Source organism: Eschrichtius robustus, chromosome 3 (assembly GCF_028021215.1).
Source record: "Eschrichtius robustus isolate mEscRob2 chromosome 3, mEscRob2.pri, whole genome shotgun sequence".
Classification (NCBI taxonomy): domain Eukaryota; kingdom Metazoa; phylum Chordata; class Mammalia; order Artiodactyla; family Eschrichtiidae; genus Eschrichtius; species Eschrichtius robustus.
The window spans coordinates 22077199-22091034 of record NC_090826.1 but is presented as its reverse complement, the minus strand read 5'-3'; the positions used below and the strand labels follow the sequence as shown (position 1 = coordinate 22091034).

Here is a 13836-nt window from a genome sequence, read left to right as displayed (position 1 = left end):
GCTTGGGGGAATCTCTAGTCCCATTATAATTCCCTCCCCACCACCCAGCGGTTTATTCCAGAGGTAAAGAAGACAAAAGCACCCTGAGGGTGGTATCTGCCTTTGGTCCATTCCCTTCTTACCCTCACTGCTCTAGTAAGACATTCACAATTGTGGTTTTCAAACATGTTTTCCTTTGAAGCCCAGCTTTCCCTGCTATGAAATTGCTGCCTTTCTCCTCATGGTAGCATTTGGCCACTCCGAAATCCCCTTTTGTGGGAACTGGTGGCCCTCTCCTCTGCCCCGCTTTTGTGATCTTGCTCAATTTGGCGCCAGGATTAACTGCAAACATGAAAGTGAAACTGTTGACATTTGCATGGGGTCGTGATCCCTAGGGGTTCGGTGCCAAGGAGGAACTTTCTGTCTCTTGCTTATTGCTTTTCCCAGAGTACTCTCTTCCTCAGGGTCCTCCTGTGTGGTAGAGATTGCATCTGTGGAGGAGGGCATGGGAACTGGTGTGGAGATGAGCATGGGTGCTAGATATTGGGGACTGGCCCAGCAGCATGTAGTCACCACTCAGTGGTCACCTGGAGAATGCCCTGCTGGAGTGTGGCGGCCTGGGAAGTACATGGGTCCAGAGAGCCAGAGGGATGTTAGGAGGCAAAGGAAGGACACACTCAGGTGTAGTGCCTAGAATCCAGGAGTGGGAATTTGACCCTCTTTCGGCTCCCGCCTCCACTGGACACTCCTTCCATCTTTTTGTCTCTCTCCTGTCCTCTGCTGACCATGGTGCTTAGTTCCGTGACTGCATTAGCCCAAGAAACCAAAGTCCCACTACTTCTAGGAAGTGAGGCCTGTGGTCTTACCTTACTGAACAGGCCTTAACTGACCCTGGAAACGGAGTTAGTTATTCTCTGCGTAGACACAGGCTTGTATTTCTTCTCTTATCTCGTTATACTGGCTCTGTCTCCACAGCCCAGGAACATAGTATAACCACTGGGATGAATTCCACGACTAGGAGACAGCGTAAGCATGTGAAAGGGGTGTTGGTTTTAGAGACAGGTACAACTCTCTAATCTTGGTCAATAGTAATGATACTAACATGTTTATTGAATGTTTATTATGAGCCAGGCACTGTGCTAAATGCTGTACAGATATTATCTCAATCGATCCTTAAAACAATCTTTTGAGGTAGATAACTTAGTTTCATTTTGCATGTGAAGAAACTGAAGCTTAGAGAGGTTAAAATCACTTGTAGGTGGTGAGCAAGGATCCTGACCCAGGCCCATGACTAGCCTGCCCGCTGAAGCACACTAGACTAGCTTGTTTCCCAACCTTTAAAACCAGGCCTTGTCTACCTCAGAGAGTTGATTTAGATAGGGTTTGTAAAGGGTCTGGTACACAGACAGAACTTAATAAGTGATAATCTCTTATCATTTTTCCGGAAGCTCAGATGTCATTTTTATTCTGTGGTTTTAAAGTGAAATCATCTTGGATAGTCACCTACAGCTGTCATGTGCTGGGTGCTGCAGAGATGAGGAAGATAGTCCTGGTCCCTCAGGGGCTCAGAGCCTGGGTGGGGGACGGGGAGAGGGAGGAGAGAGTGGAGCAGGGGCGGCCAACATTACAAAAGGCTCTCAGTGCAGTGTGTGATCAGGATTGAGGCCCCTTTACCAAGAGGCAGGAGGCACTGTGCTGCCATCACCAAGGTGGGCAGTCTCTTGGATTCCTTTCTGCACTAACCAGTGGGGCAACTGGTGTTGGGGTGCAGGACTGAGTAGAACCCAGCTGGCTACTTGATACCAAAGCTCCGAGGCTGAAGGAGCCAAATGCAAGGTGCTGGGCCCAGAGAAGCCAGAGGGAAGCTGGTGCAGGGTCTTTCCTATTTCCAGTCCGTCCCCACCCGGCCACTCCTTGTCCACAGTCTGATTTCTGAGAGACCTTGTCCAAGGTCCTCTAAAGGCGTGTAATAGTTGGCTGATATCTCGGGTTCCCTAAGAAGCAGCAGTTAGGAAGTAAGGTTCCTCCAGCACCTAGAGGGTTTTCGGAAACTGCTCAAGTATTTCTTCGTAATCATGTTCATCATCTGCAAAAGAATCCAAGTCAGTGAGGACCTTTGGCCTTAGGTTCCTTCCCCTCTTTAGGGTACTTTCCTCCCTTGAACAGGGGAGGGCTTGGTCTGGATGCTCTAAGGTCCTTGCTAGCCCAGAAACCACAGTTTGTTGTGTCTGAACACTTCGCAAACATTCTCCTGTGTGCCTTGGGGAGGGTAGTTGGGGGATGAACTCATTTTCCTTGCCAGGGCCCTGGAGCCACTGGGAGAAGGACAGTAGGGACCCTTCAGCCTCAGCCCATCTCATATAGGCCTGTCCATCCAACTGGGACTGTGGAAGGGTCGCTCATGGGCAGGGCCCTGCTGAGGGTATGGCCAGCACCATCAGAGGCAAAAGCAGCAGCAGAATGGCATGGGGGCGGGGAGAAGGAAAGACAGGGGTGAACAGGGGCTGACAGACTCACCTGTATCCTGAGTGACGGGCTTAGTGAGCCTGAGACCCTTCTTGTGACCAGGAATCTCACTGTATAAATTGCAGCTGTCCCTGGTGACCTTTGGGAAGGTCTTCCTCTTGGGTTTAGGCAGCAGAGATGATTTCTGCAATTGGAAGGCTTCAGAAGACTAAGTGGGAGAAAAAGCAGAAGTTAGCAGGGTCCCAAGAAATGGAGTAAGAGAGTACATGAAATGCAATTTCCTTCAAATTTCACTTCCTCTGCTCCCCTCTGAACTTCCTTTTCAGTGTATGGCTTCTCAGGAACCCAGGTGTTTTTGCTACAAGCACTTGAACTGTTCTTTGGCAGGGGAGAAAGGGGCCAGGGTGAGAGATGACAGGGTTGGGGGCTAGAGACAGGGTGTCCCTGCGTTTTTACACAGGGACTTGGTCAGTGTCCTCCAAATCTTTTGCTGAAGGAGAAAAAAGTAGTCACAAAGCCTCAGGACAAACAGAGTGCAGAGCTGAGAGGGGTCCCAGAAGGAAGAGGACTTTTACTGAAATCCTGCCATGTGCCAGAAGCTGTATGCATATCCGTTCATTCATCCTCAAGTGACTCTGAGCTGTTTGAGTCCCCAGTTCACACGTGAGGAACCAGGCTCAGAAAGAGCGTGCCACGTCAAGCCTCGCACAGGGGATCCCTGGCTGGGCCAGGCTTCGGACGCAGAACCATGTCTGTGGCCTGTAAAGCTGCTCCTCTTCCCACCACGTCATGCTTTCAGAAGCAAACAGTACGGCTCCCTGACGAGCAGCAGAGAATACTGATACCCAGGGGGGGATATTGCTGGTTCTAGGGCAAAAAGCAGGAGCCATCCCAGAGGAGCCATCAGGAACCAAGGCTGGGACGGAGGTCTCAACTCTTTGTACCACATTCTTTCCAGCACTGTCACAAGGCCTGTGTTTCAGATGTCCCAGTCTATTTTTGGTTCTGTCAGAAAACGACTACCCTACCCCCTGCCCCACAGATACGAGCCCCTTCTGGGGCTGAGATCACGCAGGGTTCATCTTTTTAACTTCCACTGCCATCCCACTGCCTCCCCACACAGTACGAAATCCAAGTCTCTGCACATCCCAAAACAGTATGCTTGTTAGAGTTTACAAAGTGCTTTTTATGTAGATCACTCCCCCCCCCCACCCCCCCATGCCCCCCATTCTCAGCAGAGCATGGCTATCAGCGCCCACCTCAGAGGGACGCCGTGAGAGCTGGGTGGGGCAGTACGTACGTGTAAGGGGCCACCCCAGGGTAAGCGCCCCACTAGTAGAGGCTAACAAAACAGCACTGAGAGTTAGTGGTGTTATCCCAGGCTCACTGGTGAGGGAACATGCCCAGAGAGGAAGTACAGCCCACGGAGTGAGGAAACAGGGACGTGAACTTCGTGTTTCTGACTCTGACATTCTTTGCCCGCTTGTTGTGATTCAGTTTGGTTCAGTTCGGACTCACTGGCACTTTCTCTGCCTGCCTTGGAGTGGGAGGTCCCTGCCCCACAGGACTCTTGTTCTAGCCAGAGACCAAGTACAACTAATTAAAACTACATGGCCTCCCACCTCCAAGCTATGTACAGCGTGCAGTGTGACTACAGAAGAGGGAGAACTGTCACCGCCTTGGAGGAAATGTGAGCTGAGCCTTGCCCGTGAGTCTGAAAGGAGGAAGAACGTTCCTGGCAAAAGGACTGGCGTGTGTGAAGTGCTGAGGCAGGAATCCTGGCATACCGAGAGCGTCAGGAGTTCCTCTGTGGTTGGAGCCGCTGAGCAGTGGTGGAAGGTGGGCCTGGGAAGGTGAGACTGAAGTCAGCTATGAAGGACCCTGGATACCGTGTTAAGGGGTTCGCATTACCCCAGCAATGGGGAGCCACGGAAGGTTTCAGAAGTTGGGGCTGGGGCCCCATAGTGACCAGGGAAGGATGTGGGAGGCCGTTCTGACAGCCGTGGGGAGGGGTTGAAGAGGCTGCTGAAAGAGTTTAGGTGAAAAATGCTGTAGCTTGAGCTAAGGAGTGACAGCAGGGGTAGCAGAGAGAGGTAAAGCACCGTGAACTTGGAGTCACAATGCTTCCGCTCCAGTTCAGGTCCCCCCGTATATAAACTGTGTGACTTTGGGCGAGTCTCACAGTCGCTGAGACCTCATTTTCTCGACTGTAAAATATGGATGATCACACCATTGTCAGGATGGTCAGGATCGAATAATAGGTACAAAGCGTGCACGTTTATAAACTGCACGTTCTGGAAATAGAGACAGATGTAGAGAATAAGCATATGGACGCCAAGGGGGGAAAGCGGGTGTGGGTGGGTAGTGGCGGCGGTGGGATGAACTGGGAGATCGGGGTTGACATATATACACTAATGTGTACAAAATAGATAACTAATAAGAACCTGCTGTATAAAAAAATAAAATTCAAAACTAACTAACTAAATAAATAAATAAACAAACTGCACGTTCTGTACAGCTGGAAGAGACACGTGATGCCAGGCAGACAAAGAAGAAATGGCAGGACCCAATGATCCCTACAGGTGGCCCCTCCCTGCCCACTTGGGTTCTGTTGGTACCTTGACGCCTTTCGCCTTGCTGACCTGCTTCTTCTGCCCACTGAGGCCCTTACTTTTCGGAGGCCTGGGCGGGGGAGCTTGACCCTCAAAGGCCGGTGACTTCCGAAGGTGATAATAGAAGGCCTCTGTCAGCTCCTCCACTGGGACTACAGGGAGGGGCCCAGCTGGCTGGCTTGGCTGCCCCTCGGCTTCCACGACAGTCAGGTCCAGCCACCGGGGAGGGACCTCGAAGCACATCTCAGGGTTGGAGTCTAGGCTGACCACCAAGAAGGGTTCCATGATCTTCTCCTCCAGCCGCAGGCCCAGGAAGGAGGGCAGAGGGTCAGCAGGGTGGCTGGCGTCCTTGGCCACCACCTTGACCTCACAGGGCAGTGAGAACTGGGCAATCAGATCCTGCAGGCTGTAGCGCCGGCCATCACCCAACTCTTCCACGAAGCCGCCAGAGAGGTGGAGGGGCAGCAGAATCTGTTCTTGGTCCTCTGCCTCTTCATACTCCTCTCCCTCCCCAGGCTGGTCACTCAGCCGCTGACACACCAGGACGTCCATGTCCCTCTCTTGAACCCCAAGGGCCTGGCCAGACCCCAACACCTCCAGCCTGTCTCCCATGGCCAGGGACATGAACCCGGGGTTCTCAAACCCGTCTCCTTCACAGTCCTTTGTGGCCACTACCCGGAGTGGCTGGCCTGGCTGGAGAGCACCCAGGAGGTCGTAGGCCGTGGGGAACTCTCTCGGCCGCCGCCGCAGCTTGCCCTGGTAGGCCCCGGAGATCATGAAGTGTCTGGGCACTTTCCGGCCCTTGGTTGAGGCCAGGAACCGCCAGGGTGGCGAGGCCAGGCCGTAGATGCAGAGCCTCTGGCCCTTCTGTAAGGAGCTCAGCCACGGGCTGAGGAAGATGGGGGGCCCCTCCGGAACTTCCAGGATCTCTGTGGGCAGGGGGAAGGGGCCTCCCCGGGCCAGGGCCTCGCTCAGCAGCAGCGGTTGCATGAAGTGGATGTGCTGAGAGGAGGCGGTGATATCCTCCACGTCAACCTCCAGGGTGGAGGGGATCTTGACGATGGTCCTGCGCACTGTGGAGGGGAGAGGTCAGCTCCGGCGCGCACGCTCCACCCCTCAGAGGTCTGAGCCTGCTAAGCTCTTTCCTGTCTTCATCTTTTCTTTCCTACCAGCGTTTTCCTATCGTACCAGATTCCTTGCCCACTCTTTCCTTCAACCTCTTTTTAAAAAGTTACTATAAAAAGTTTTTAAAATATTTATAAAATTAGAATAGTATAGTGAACCCCAATGTACCTGTCACCCAGCTTCAACATTTAACCCATGGCCCATTTTCTTTCCTTTATACCCCCATCTATCCATTCCCCCTCCACTGGATTATTTGGAATCAGAATAATCACATCTTGCCATCTGTGACTATTTCAATGTGTATTGCTAAAAGAAGTGGTAATTAAAATTTCAAAAATAATAACCACTAGGCTATGATCACATTGAAGTAATAATAATTTGATAATTCCTTAATATCACTGAATATCCAATCAGTTCCCTTTAAAAATTTTAATTGAATTTTGAATGTAATTTTATAAGCTGTCTTTCCAAATCCCTTCTGGACTTAAATAGATAGAACCAAATCAAGAAAAACACTGACTACATGACTTTGGACAGCCTCCCCCTGTCCTGGCATTGATAGCGCCTGGTGCATAAACTCTGTAAGAGTCTGAGGAAAACTGGCCCACCCACTATGTTGTTTGAGCCGCACCACACGGAAGACAGAACAGGGAATGTTCTCCCTGTTTTGCAGATGAGAACACTGGGGCTCCGAGGAGTGGTGGTGACTTCCCTCAGGTCACGTGGTTGGGATTTTTGCCCTGTGCCAGATGAGCTGGTAATTGGCTGAAGCTGGGAGATGGGCACATGGCGGGTTCATTACACTGTTGTTTTTTTTTCTTCAGAATGCTTTATAAATTACCTGAGCTGCCTCATTCTCCAGGGTAGCCAACTCGTTATTTTTACAAAAACTAGTAAACAAAGCATAGGTTGTTTCTTAGGCGAGTCCTCAGTCAGACTGCTGGCAGAATCCAGAGAAGGGTTGGTGAGGCAGAGGCAGAACCTGGCCAGTCAAGAGGCCAAGGCTGAGTGGAGGTAGAAGAATGGGGGTGCCCTGGGGACCTCTACACATACACCCATTCTTCTACCTCTGCTCCAGCTTGGCCTCCGACCGGCCAGACCTGGCCAGGTTCTGCCTCTGCCTCACCAACCCTCTGTGCAGCCAGCCACCAGCCTGTCCTAAGAAGTAACCTATGAAACAGCCGGGGGATTCGGCCAGACAGTACCCTCCCAGACGGGAGGCCCTTCACGAACAATCCTGCTCTCCCCAGCAATAGGGAAACATATTTCTCCTGAGCAAACGGTCAACGCTGCACTTTCTAACACTATGTTTCTTTGTCCTAGCTGCGGGCAACCTCACAACCCGACTTTTGCCAAACTTTATAAAGTACGTGGGACCTCACTCAAGTTACCCGTTTTCCTATCTCCTTTTGCACCTAACTTCCACTATTGGGGATTCTTTATTCTGTTACGTTGTATATACCAGGTAAACCACCTGGAATCCCTGGACTATCCACGGGGATAAGGGGGCATCTTCCCATCAGAGCAGCTCCCCAGGGCCTCCTCTGCCCCTCCCGCCCCCAGGCCCACCCACCTGCCCGGGGAACTCACAATGCATGATGGCTTCGACCTCGTACTGGGGCATCAGGGTCAGGGAGCGCCAGGGGAGGGCGGGGCAGGTGAAGATGGTGTCCCTCAGGGCCGGGTCCTGCAACACCTGGAGCAGAGTCCGAGGGGGCCCAGGCTGCAGTTCCCAGAAGGGCCCCTTCTGGGACAGGGGCAGGTGCAGAAGGACCTGCTGGGCCCCGGTGCCCAGCACACAGCAGGCACAGCAGGTCCCGAGGTGCATTTCCACAGCCTCAAGCTTGAGGGGCTGCTCCTGAGGCACCACCCTGGCCTTGGTGGTGATTCTGTGGGTCGACATGAAGCAGATGGGCAGCTGCTTGGAGCTCTGGGTTGCAGCAGAGACCAGCTCCTCCAGGGTTCCATAGCTCCGGGGGCCAGTGAGGGGGCTGAAGTTGCCTGTGGGGCACAGCAGTGGGTGTCAGGGTGGGGCAGACCTTTGCCGGGCCCAGGGCCGCATATCCCATGCCCAGGTCTGGCTGCAGAGAACCAGCCAGAATCCCCCGAGGACAGGGGCCAAGGGTGGGCCAGCACTTGGATATCCAGGCTGCAGGGCTGAGGGACGGCAGGCAGCAAGTGACCATTGCAAATGGACAGTGAGGGCAGGGGTGGGGACAGTTCCTTCTCACACAGGCACGGACACAGAGGGATTGTCACCAGAGACAGAACAGACACACTGCCACATTTTCCTACCTCCCGACCCCACCTGCCTCTCACTTTGCCATCTTTGTCTCCAGATACCTCACCACTGCTCCATTCCCACACACCAGCACCTACCACCCCATCCTGGGTGGGTGAGTGCCACAGTCCCTCCCAAACTAGAAACCCAGGAGCTACCGGCCAAATGACCTCTGACCACCCCTCTACCCCTCCCCCTGCCCTGTCCATTCTTCTGCCACCAGACTGGCCTAAAATACCCCATGTCTGGACATACTATCACTTCCAGGGTCTTCCTGCCCAAAACCCTCCACACAAATCTATTCAAGGAAGCACCACACAAAGTCGGTCTGAGGGACATTCTGCAAACGTACTGATCTGGACTCTTCAAAAATGTTGCTATCAAGACAAAGGAAGGCTGAGGAACTATTCCAGCCTGAAGGAGACTAAAGGAGGCCAACTGAATGTCATGTGCAATCTGGGACTAGATTCTGGATCAAGGCAAACACCGGGCTATCAAGGACATTAGTAGGGCGGCTGGTGAAATCTGAATACAGACTGTGGGTTAGACAGTACTATTGTATCAATATTAAATTTCATGAATTTAATCACTGAACTACAGTTTTGTGAGTGAATGTCCTTGTTTTTTAGGAGATAAGCTAAATATTGGGAGTAATATTCAGATGTAATGGGGCATCATGTCTATAACTCTCAGATGGTTCAGAAAAAAGATATGTATACACACATATAGTAATATATGTTCATATGCACATATGTGTGTGTGTGCATGTATATATAATATACAGAGAGAGGGAATGCAAATGTAACAACATGCTTAACTGGTCAATCTGGATAAACAGTATACAGGAGTTCTAGCAAGTCTTCTGTAAATTTGAAATTATTTCAAATTTTTTAAAAACCTCAAAATACAAAACAAAACACATCACTTCCCTATTTAAAAGCTCTTTGGCTACTTAATACCTTCAAAATAAAGACCGAAATGTGGGGACTTCCCTGGTGGCGCAGTGCTTAAGAATCCGCCTGCCAATGCAGGGGAACACGGGTTCGATCCCTGGTCTGGGAAGATCCCACATGCCACGGAGCAGCTAAGCCCGTGAGCCACAACTACTGAGCCTGCGCTCTAGAGCCCACGAGCCACAACTACTGAGCCTGCATGCTGCAACTACTGAAACCCATGCGCCTAGAGCCTGTGCTCCGCAGCAAGAGAAGCCACCACAGTGAGAAGCCCGCGCACCGCAACGAACAGTAGCCCCCACTCGCCGCAACTAGAGAAAAGCCCACGCGCAGCAACGAAGACCCAACACAGCCAAAAATTAAATAAATAAATAAATTTATTTAAAAATTAAATTAAATTAAAAAAAAAAAAAGAACGAAATGTGTCCATGCCCCACACAAGCTCCCCCCGCCCCCCTGCGGTCTGACTCCCGCTCACCTCCCCACCACTTCCCCTCACCTGGCACCCATGCCCTCACTGGTCCCCTTCAGCGATCACAGGAAACCATACTGAGAACAAGCCTGCAGAGGGTGCCTGCTCTGAGCCCAGCCCTGTTCTCAGTGCATCATACATGGCAACTCACTTAATCGTCACATCAAGGCTGACTGCCCCATTACAGAAGAGGAAGCTGAGGCACAGAGAGGTCACGGGAACTAACCACGGCCACAGCTAGTAGCCGGCAGAGGTGGGATTCCCATCCAGGCTGCTGGCTTCAGCGTCCAGGCCCATGGTCCACCACACTACACACCTCCTGCAGTGACTGCGCTACGGGGGGTTTCTGGAGCACCAGTGTGCTCATGCTACTCCCTCTAGCTGGGATCCTTCCTCCAGCTGAGGTGCCACCTCCTCCAGGAAGCCTGCACAGACCTCTGAGGCAGGCCACTCCTGCCCGGAGCCCTCTCCAAACTGGTGCCTACTTGTGCTGTTGTCCTCCTCACTGCCATCCTGGAAACTCCCCACCGGAGAGGGCTGCATCTGCTTCATCCCGAACCCCACACCCCAGCCCCCAGCACGAGGCCTGGCACACAGCAAGTGTCAATAAATGTTTGGTGAGTGAATGTGGGAGCGAATACAAAAACTGGCATGTGGACAAAGACATGAAACAAAAAAAGGCCCAGCCAAGAGGCAGATGTAATCAGAGATGGACACGGAGAGGACGCAGCCACGCCAGCTCAGGGCACCGTCAGAGCACTCAGAGGACATTCGGGTCTCGGGGCTGGGTAGCGGTGGATGTGAGAGCGGTGTGTGCCAACCCAGAGGGGTAGGAGTTTGTGCTGGGGTCACGTGTGCCCGAGGGTGTGCCTGGAGGGTTCCAGGGCACTCAGGGAGATAGAGGTGCCTGCCTTACCCTGGAAGTTGGGAGCGAGCTCCATGGTCTGGCCCGTCCCCGGGTTCTCGCAGACCACCTTCTGGAGGCGAACACAGGTGACCTTGATCAGGTCTCCTGTGGAGAGGGAGCACTCATTCCCAGAGATCTCATAGACGGAGCCTGCGGAGACAAAGAACCAGTTTCACCCGTTCAGTAAAGGCCAAGCGCTGGGCGGCCCGTGCCCTGCTCCCCCCAGGCACTGCTCGGCCACACCTTTGCACACGTTGTTGCGGTGCCTGGAATGCCCTTCCCTGATGCCGCTCTGCCTTCTTTTAGCGCTGACTGTACCCCTCTGTGGTCACATCCCCTTGCCTCCCGAACTCAGCTCACAGGGCAGGACTGATCCACCTCAGCCAGCACAGGCCCAGCCTCGAAGTGTGTGTGTTTAAGTCATGAATGAGTAAACAACCCAGTAAATCCCAGTTCCCTTATTAGCTACAAAATCAGGCCCAGGGAGGTTCAGTGACTGCCCCGAGATCACACAAAGCCAAACACCCACACTGGTGCCTTCTTCTTCAGATGACTTGCTGTTAAGGGAAGCACAGGAGAGGATGGCGGGCCGCTGACAGGGTGGGCCCAGTAGGCGGGTCTGGGCCCTGACTTACAAGGTTTAAAGGGCTATAGCAGGGTCCAGAGCATGGAAGGTGCTCAGTAAAGATCTCTCACACACAGCGACCCATCCTGCTGATGAGGGACAGACAGTGCAGGTAGGCAAGCCTCCAGGCCACCTGACTCTACTCCACCCCCAGGGCAGCCCCAGCAGGGTCCTTTACAACAGCCCTGAGAAACGGATGAAAATCCCACCCCTTATCCCCAGGAAAATACACACAGGCTCATAAAACACACACTTCTGTCTACAGACGCTCGGGGCTGGTAACAAGAGCAGCCCTGGTGCTGAGAACTAACTATATGCCCGGCGCTGTGCTCGGCACTGCAGATGTGTCATGGCACTTAAGACTCATGACTGCCCCTGGAGGGAAGGACAGTTTCTCTTTCCTAAATACGGAAACCGAGCCTTGGCAAGGGTGAATGGGCTGCCCGAGATTATCAGGTAATAGGAGGCAGAATTGGGACTCCGCCCAGGACATTTGCCTCCAAACTGGGGCTCCTAACCACGCGGTGACCACAGGCATCTGCCCCATCAGTATCACCATCTGCCCCCCTCCACCTCACCCCACTCCCACACTCTCATCCTGTCAGCTTCTTCTCTTACCCTCACTTCCGCCACTCCTGCACCCCCCCCCAGGGGGAGCATAATGAGGAAACGCAAGTATTGTGACACACAGTGGGAGGGGGTGTCAGGAGGAGGGCAAACAGAGCACAGATGCCTGCAGGAAGCCCCCAGAGAGAGCGGGATTTGAACCCAGATCCCTCAGAGTCCCAAGTGGGCCTGGCGAGACCCCATGGTGTGGTGGCCCGTCCTGCCCCCTGTGGGGCCCTCCATGTGTCTCACCCTTGATCTAGGAACCCCACTTGGGGCCTCAGAACACTTTTCTGGAAGCTGCTGTGGTAGAGCAAGGGAGCGGATGGAGGCAACAGGATGAGGCAGGGCACTCAGAAATAGTTTGCTCTCTAAGGAAGGAGCCTCCCGCACCCCACCCAGACTCTCACTTCCCTCTCTCCTCCTCCTCCACCTTTCCCACTCAGTTGCCCACAGGTCCTCCCTCACCCTCAGAGCCGCCGTCTCTCCCCTCACTGCCTGTCAATCCCTCCCCTCTCACTCTTTCAGGCAATGACTACTAAGCCCCAGCTGTGTACCATCCCCGTGAACCAGGCGGGCTGCGGCCAGGTGGGCAGATGTGCAGGTGTGCAAGGAGCCAGGAAGGCTTCCCGGAGGAGGAATCATTTTAGCTGAGAACTGAAGAGTTGATCGGATCAAGTACGGCCCAGTGCCAAGCAGAGAGCAAAGGCGGGATGGGGGGACTGAAGGAAGGACGTGTAGATAGGCGTCGAGGGGGAGGAATGGGAGGGCATACGGAGGGGAAGGCTGACCTGGCTCTTCAGAATCAAACAACAGCCCGGCGTCGTGAGCGCCTGAATGCCGCGACCCCGCACGGTCGGACCTCATGCAATGCGCACCACCGTTCCACCCCAGCTTGGCTCGGTTCCACCCACTTGAGTATCTGAGCTCATGGACTTTCCATCACCACCCTGCGGGGCAATCAGCGATCCCGCATTCCACGGAAGCAAAAGCCGTGACCCGGAGAAGTTGGAGTGTGGCCCCAAATCACACAGCTTGGGTAGCGGCAGCGTCGGGATTCGAACCCAGGGCGCAGTGTCCCGGGTTTCTAACGCCCTGGCAGGGAGAACCGGTCCGCCGCGGGGCCGGGGTCGGAGGGGGTCTCGGCCCTTCACTCACCCTGGAAGTAGACACCCGAGCAGACCCGCAGCACACGCGGGAGGGAGGCAGGGTCCAGGGCGCACACGAAGTCCTGCAGCGACACGGGCTCCATGGTCCGCGCGGCTCGCTGGACGCGGACGGAACTGCCCGCCCGCCGCCGAGCGCGGCAACCCCGCCCGGCCGGCCCAGCGGGGCGGGGTTGGCTGGAGCGCCCCGCCCAGGGGCGTTGGGAATGCGACGCCGCGTTCTGGGACGCGCCACCTCTCTCTCCCGGCCTCAGTTCCCTTGTTTCTACAAGGGGGTTGCAGTACCCACCTCTCACATTGGTGGCAGGATTTAGAAGGTCAAGACCAGGACCTGACATCCGCGAGGCTCTGAGTAAATAAAAGCTGGTCCCTACGTGCCCAGTCGTCAGTGAGGTGCCCCATAGCGGAGGGAGGACGAGGATGAAGATGAAGAAGAAACCCCCGACTCCCACCCAGCCCCGTTATCACCCCCTGTCCTCTCCGAACGAGGAAACACGGCCCTCCTGGTGCAGTTCTGAGTCTCACAGGAGGGACACAGCCTGCGCTTTGGGTCTGAGGAGGAAGATAGAGCATCAGGTCTCCCGAATCCCTCTCCGGGACACTCCATGGTCCCCTGCCGCTCATTACCTTTCCAGGACGCAGTT

The 13836-nt window shown here is 54.0% G+C and overlaps 1 protein-coding gene across 3 annotated transcripts; it reads right to left on the bottom strand.

The window, feature by feature from the left end:
- Positions 1-1547: 1547 nt before the first annotated feature.
- On the bottom strand, positions 1548-13282 carry THEMIS2 (thymocyte selection associated family member 2). 3 transcript variants are annotated; one of them, XM_068537826.1, is made up of 7 exons: positions 13185-13282; positions 10805-10945; positions 7773-8183; positions 5976-6130; positions 5064-5588; positions 2513-2653; positions 1548-2093 (listed from the first exon to the last, which is right to left on the bottom strand). In XM_068537826.1, exons 1-7 carry the CDS (start codon positions 13276-13278, stop codon positions 2013-2015), a joined length of 1548 nt encoding a protein of 515 aa, XP_068393927.1. In that variant the 5' UTR covers positions 13279-13282; the 3' UTR covers positions 1548-2012. The 3 variants fall into 3 exon arrangements, with proteins under 3 accessions (XP_068393927.1, XP_068393926.1, XP_068393928.1); XM_068537825.1 differs by having other exon boundaries at positions 1548-2065; positions 2497-2653; positions 5064-6130; XM_068537827.1 differs by lacking the exon at positions 5976-6130 and having other exon boundaries at positions 5064-5633; positions 7864-8183.
- Positions 13283-13836: the final 554 nt, after the last annotated feature.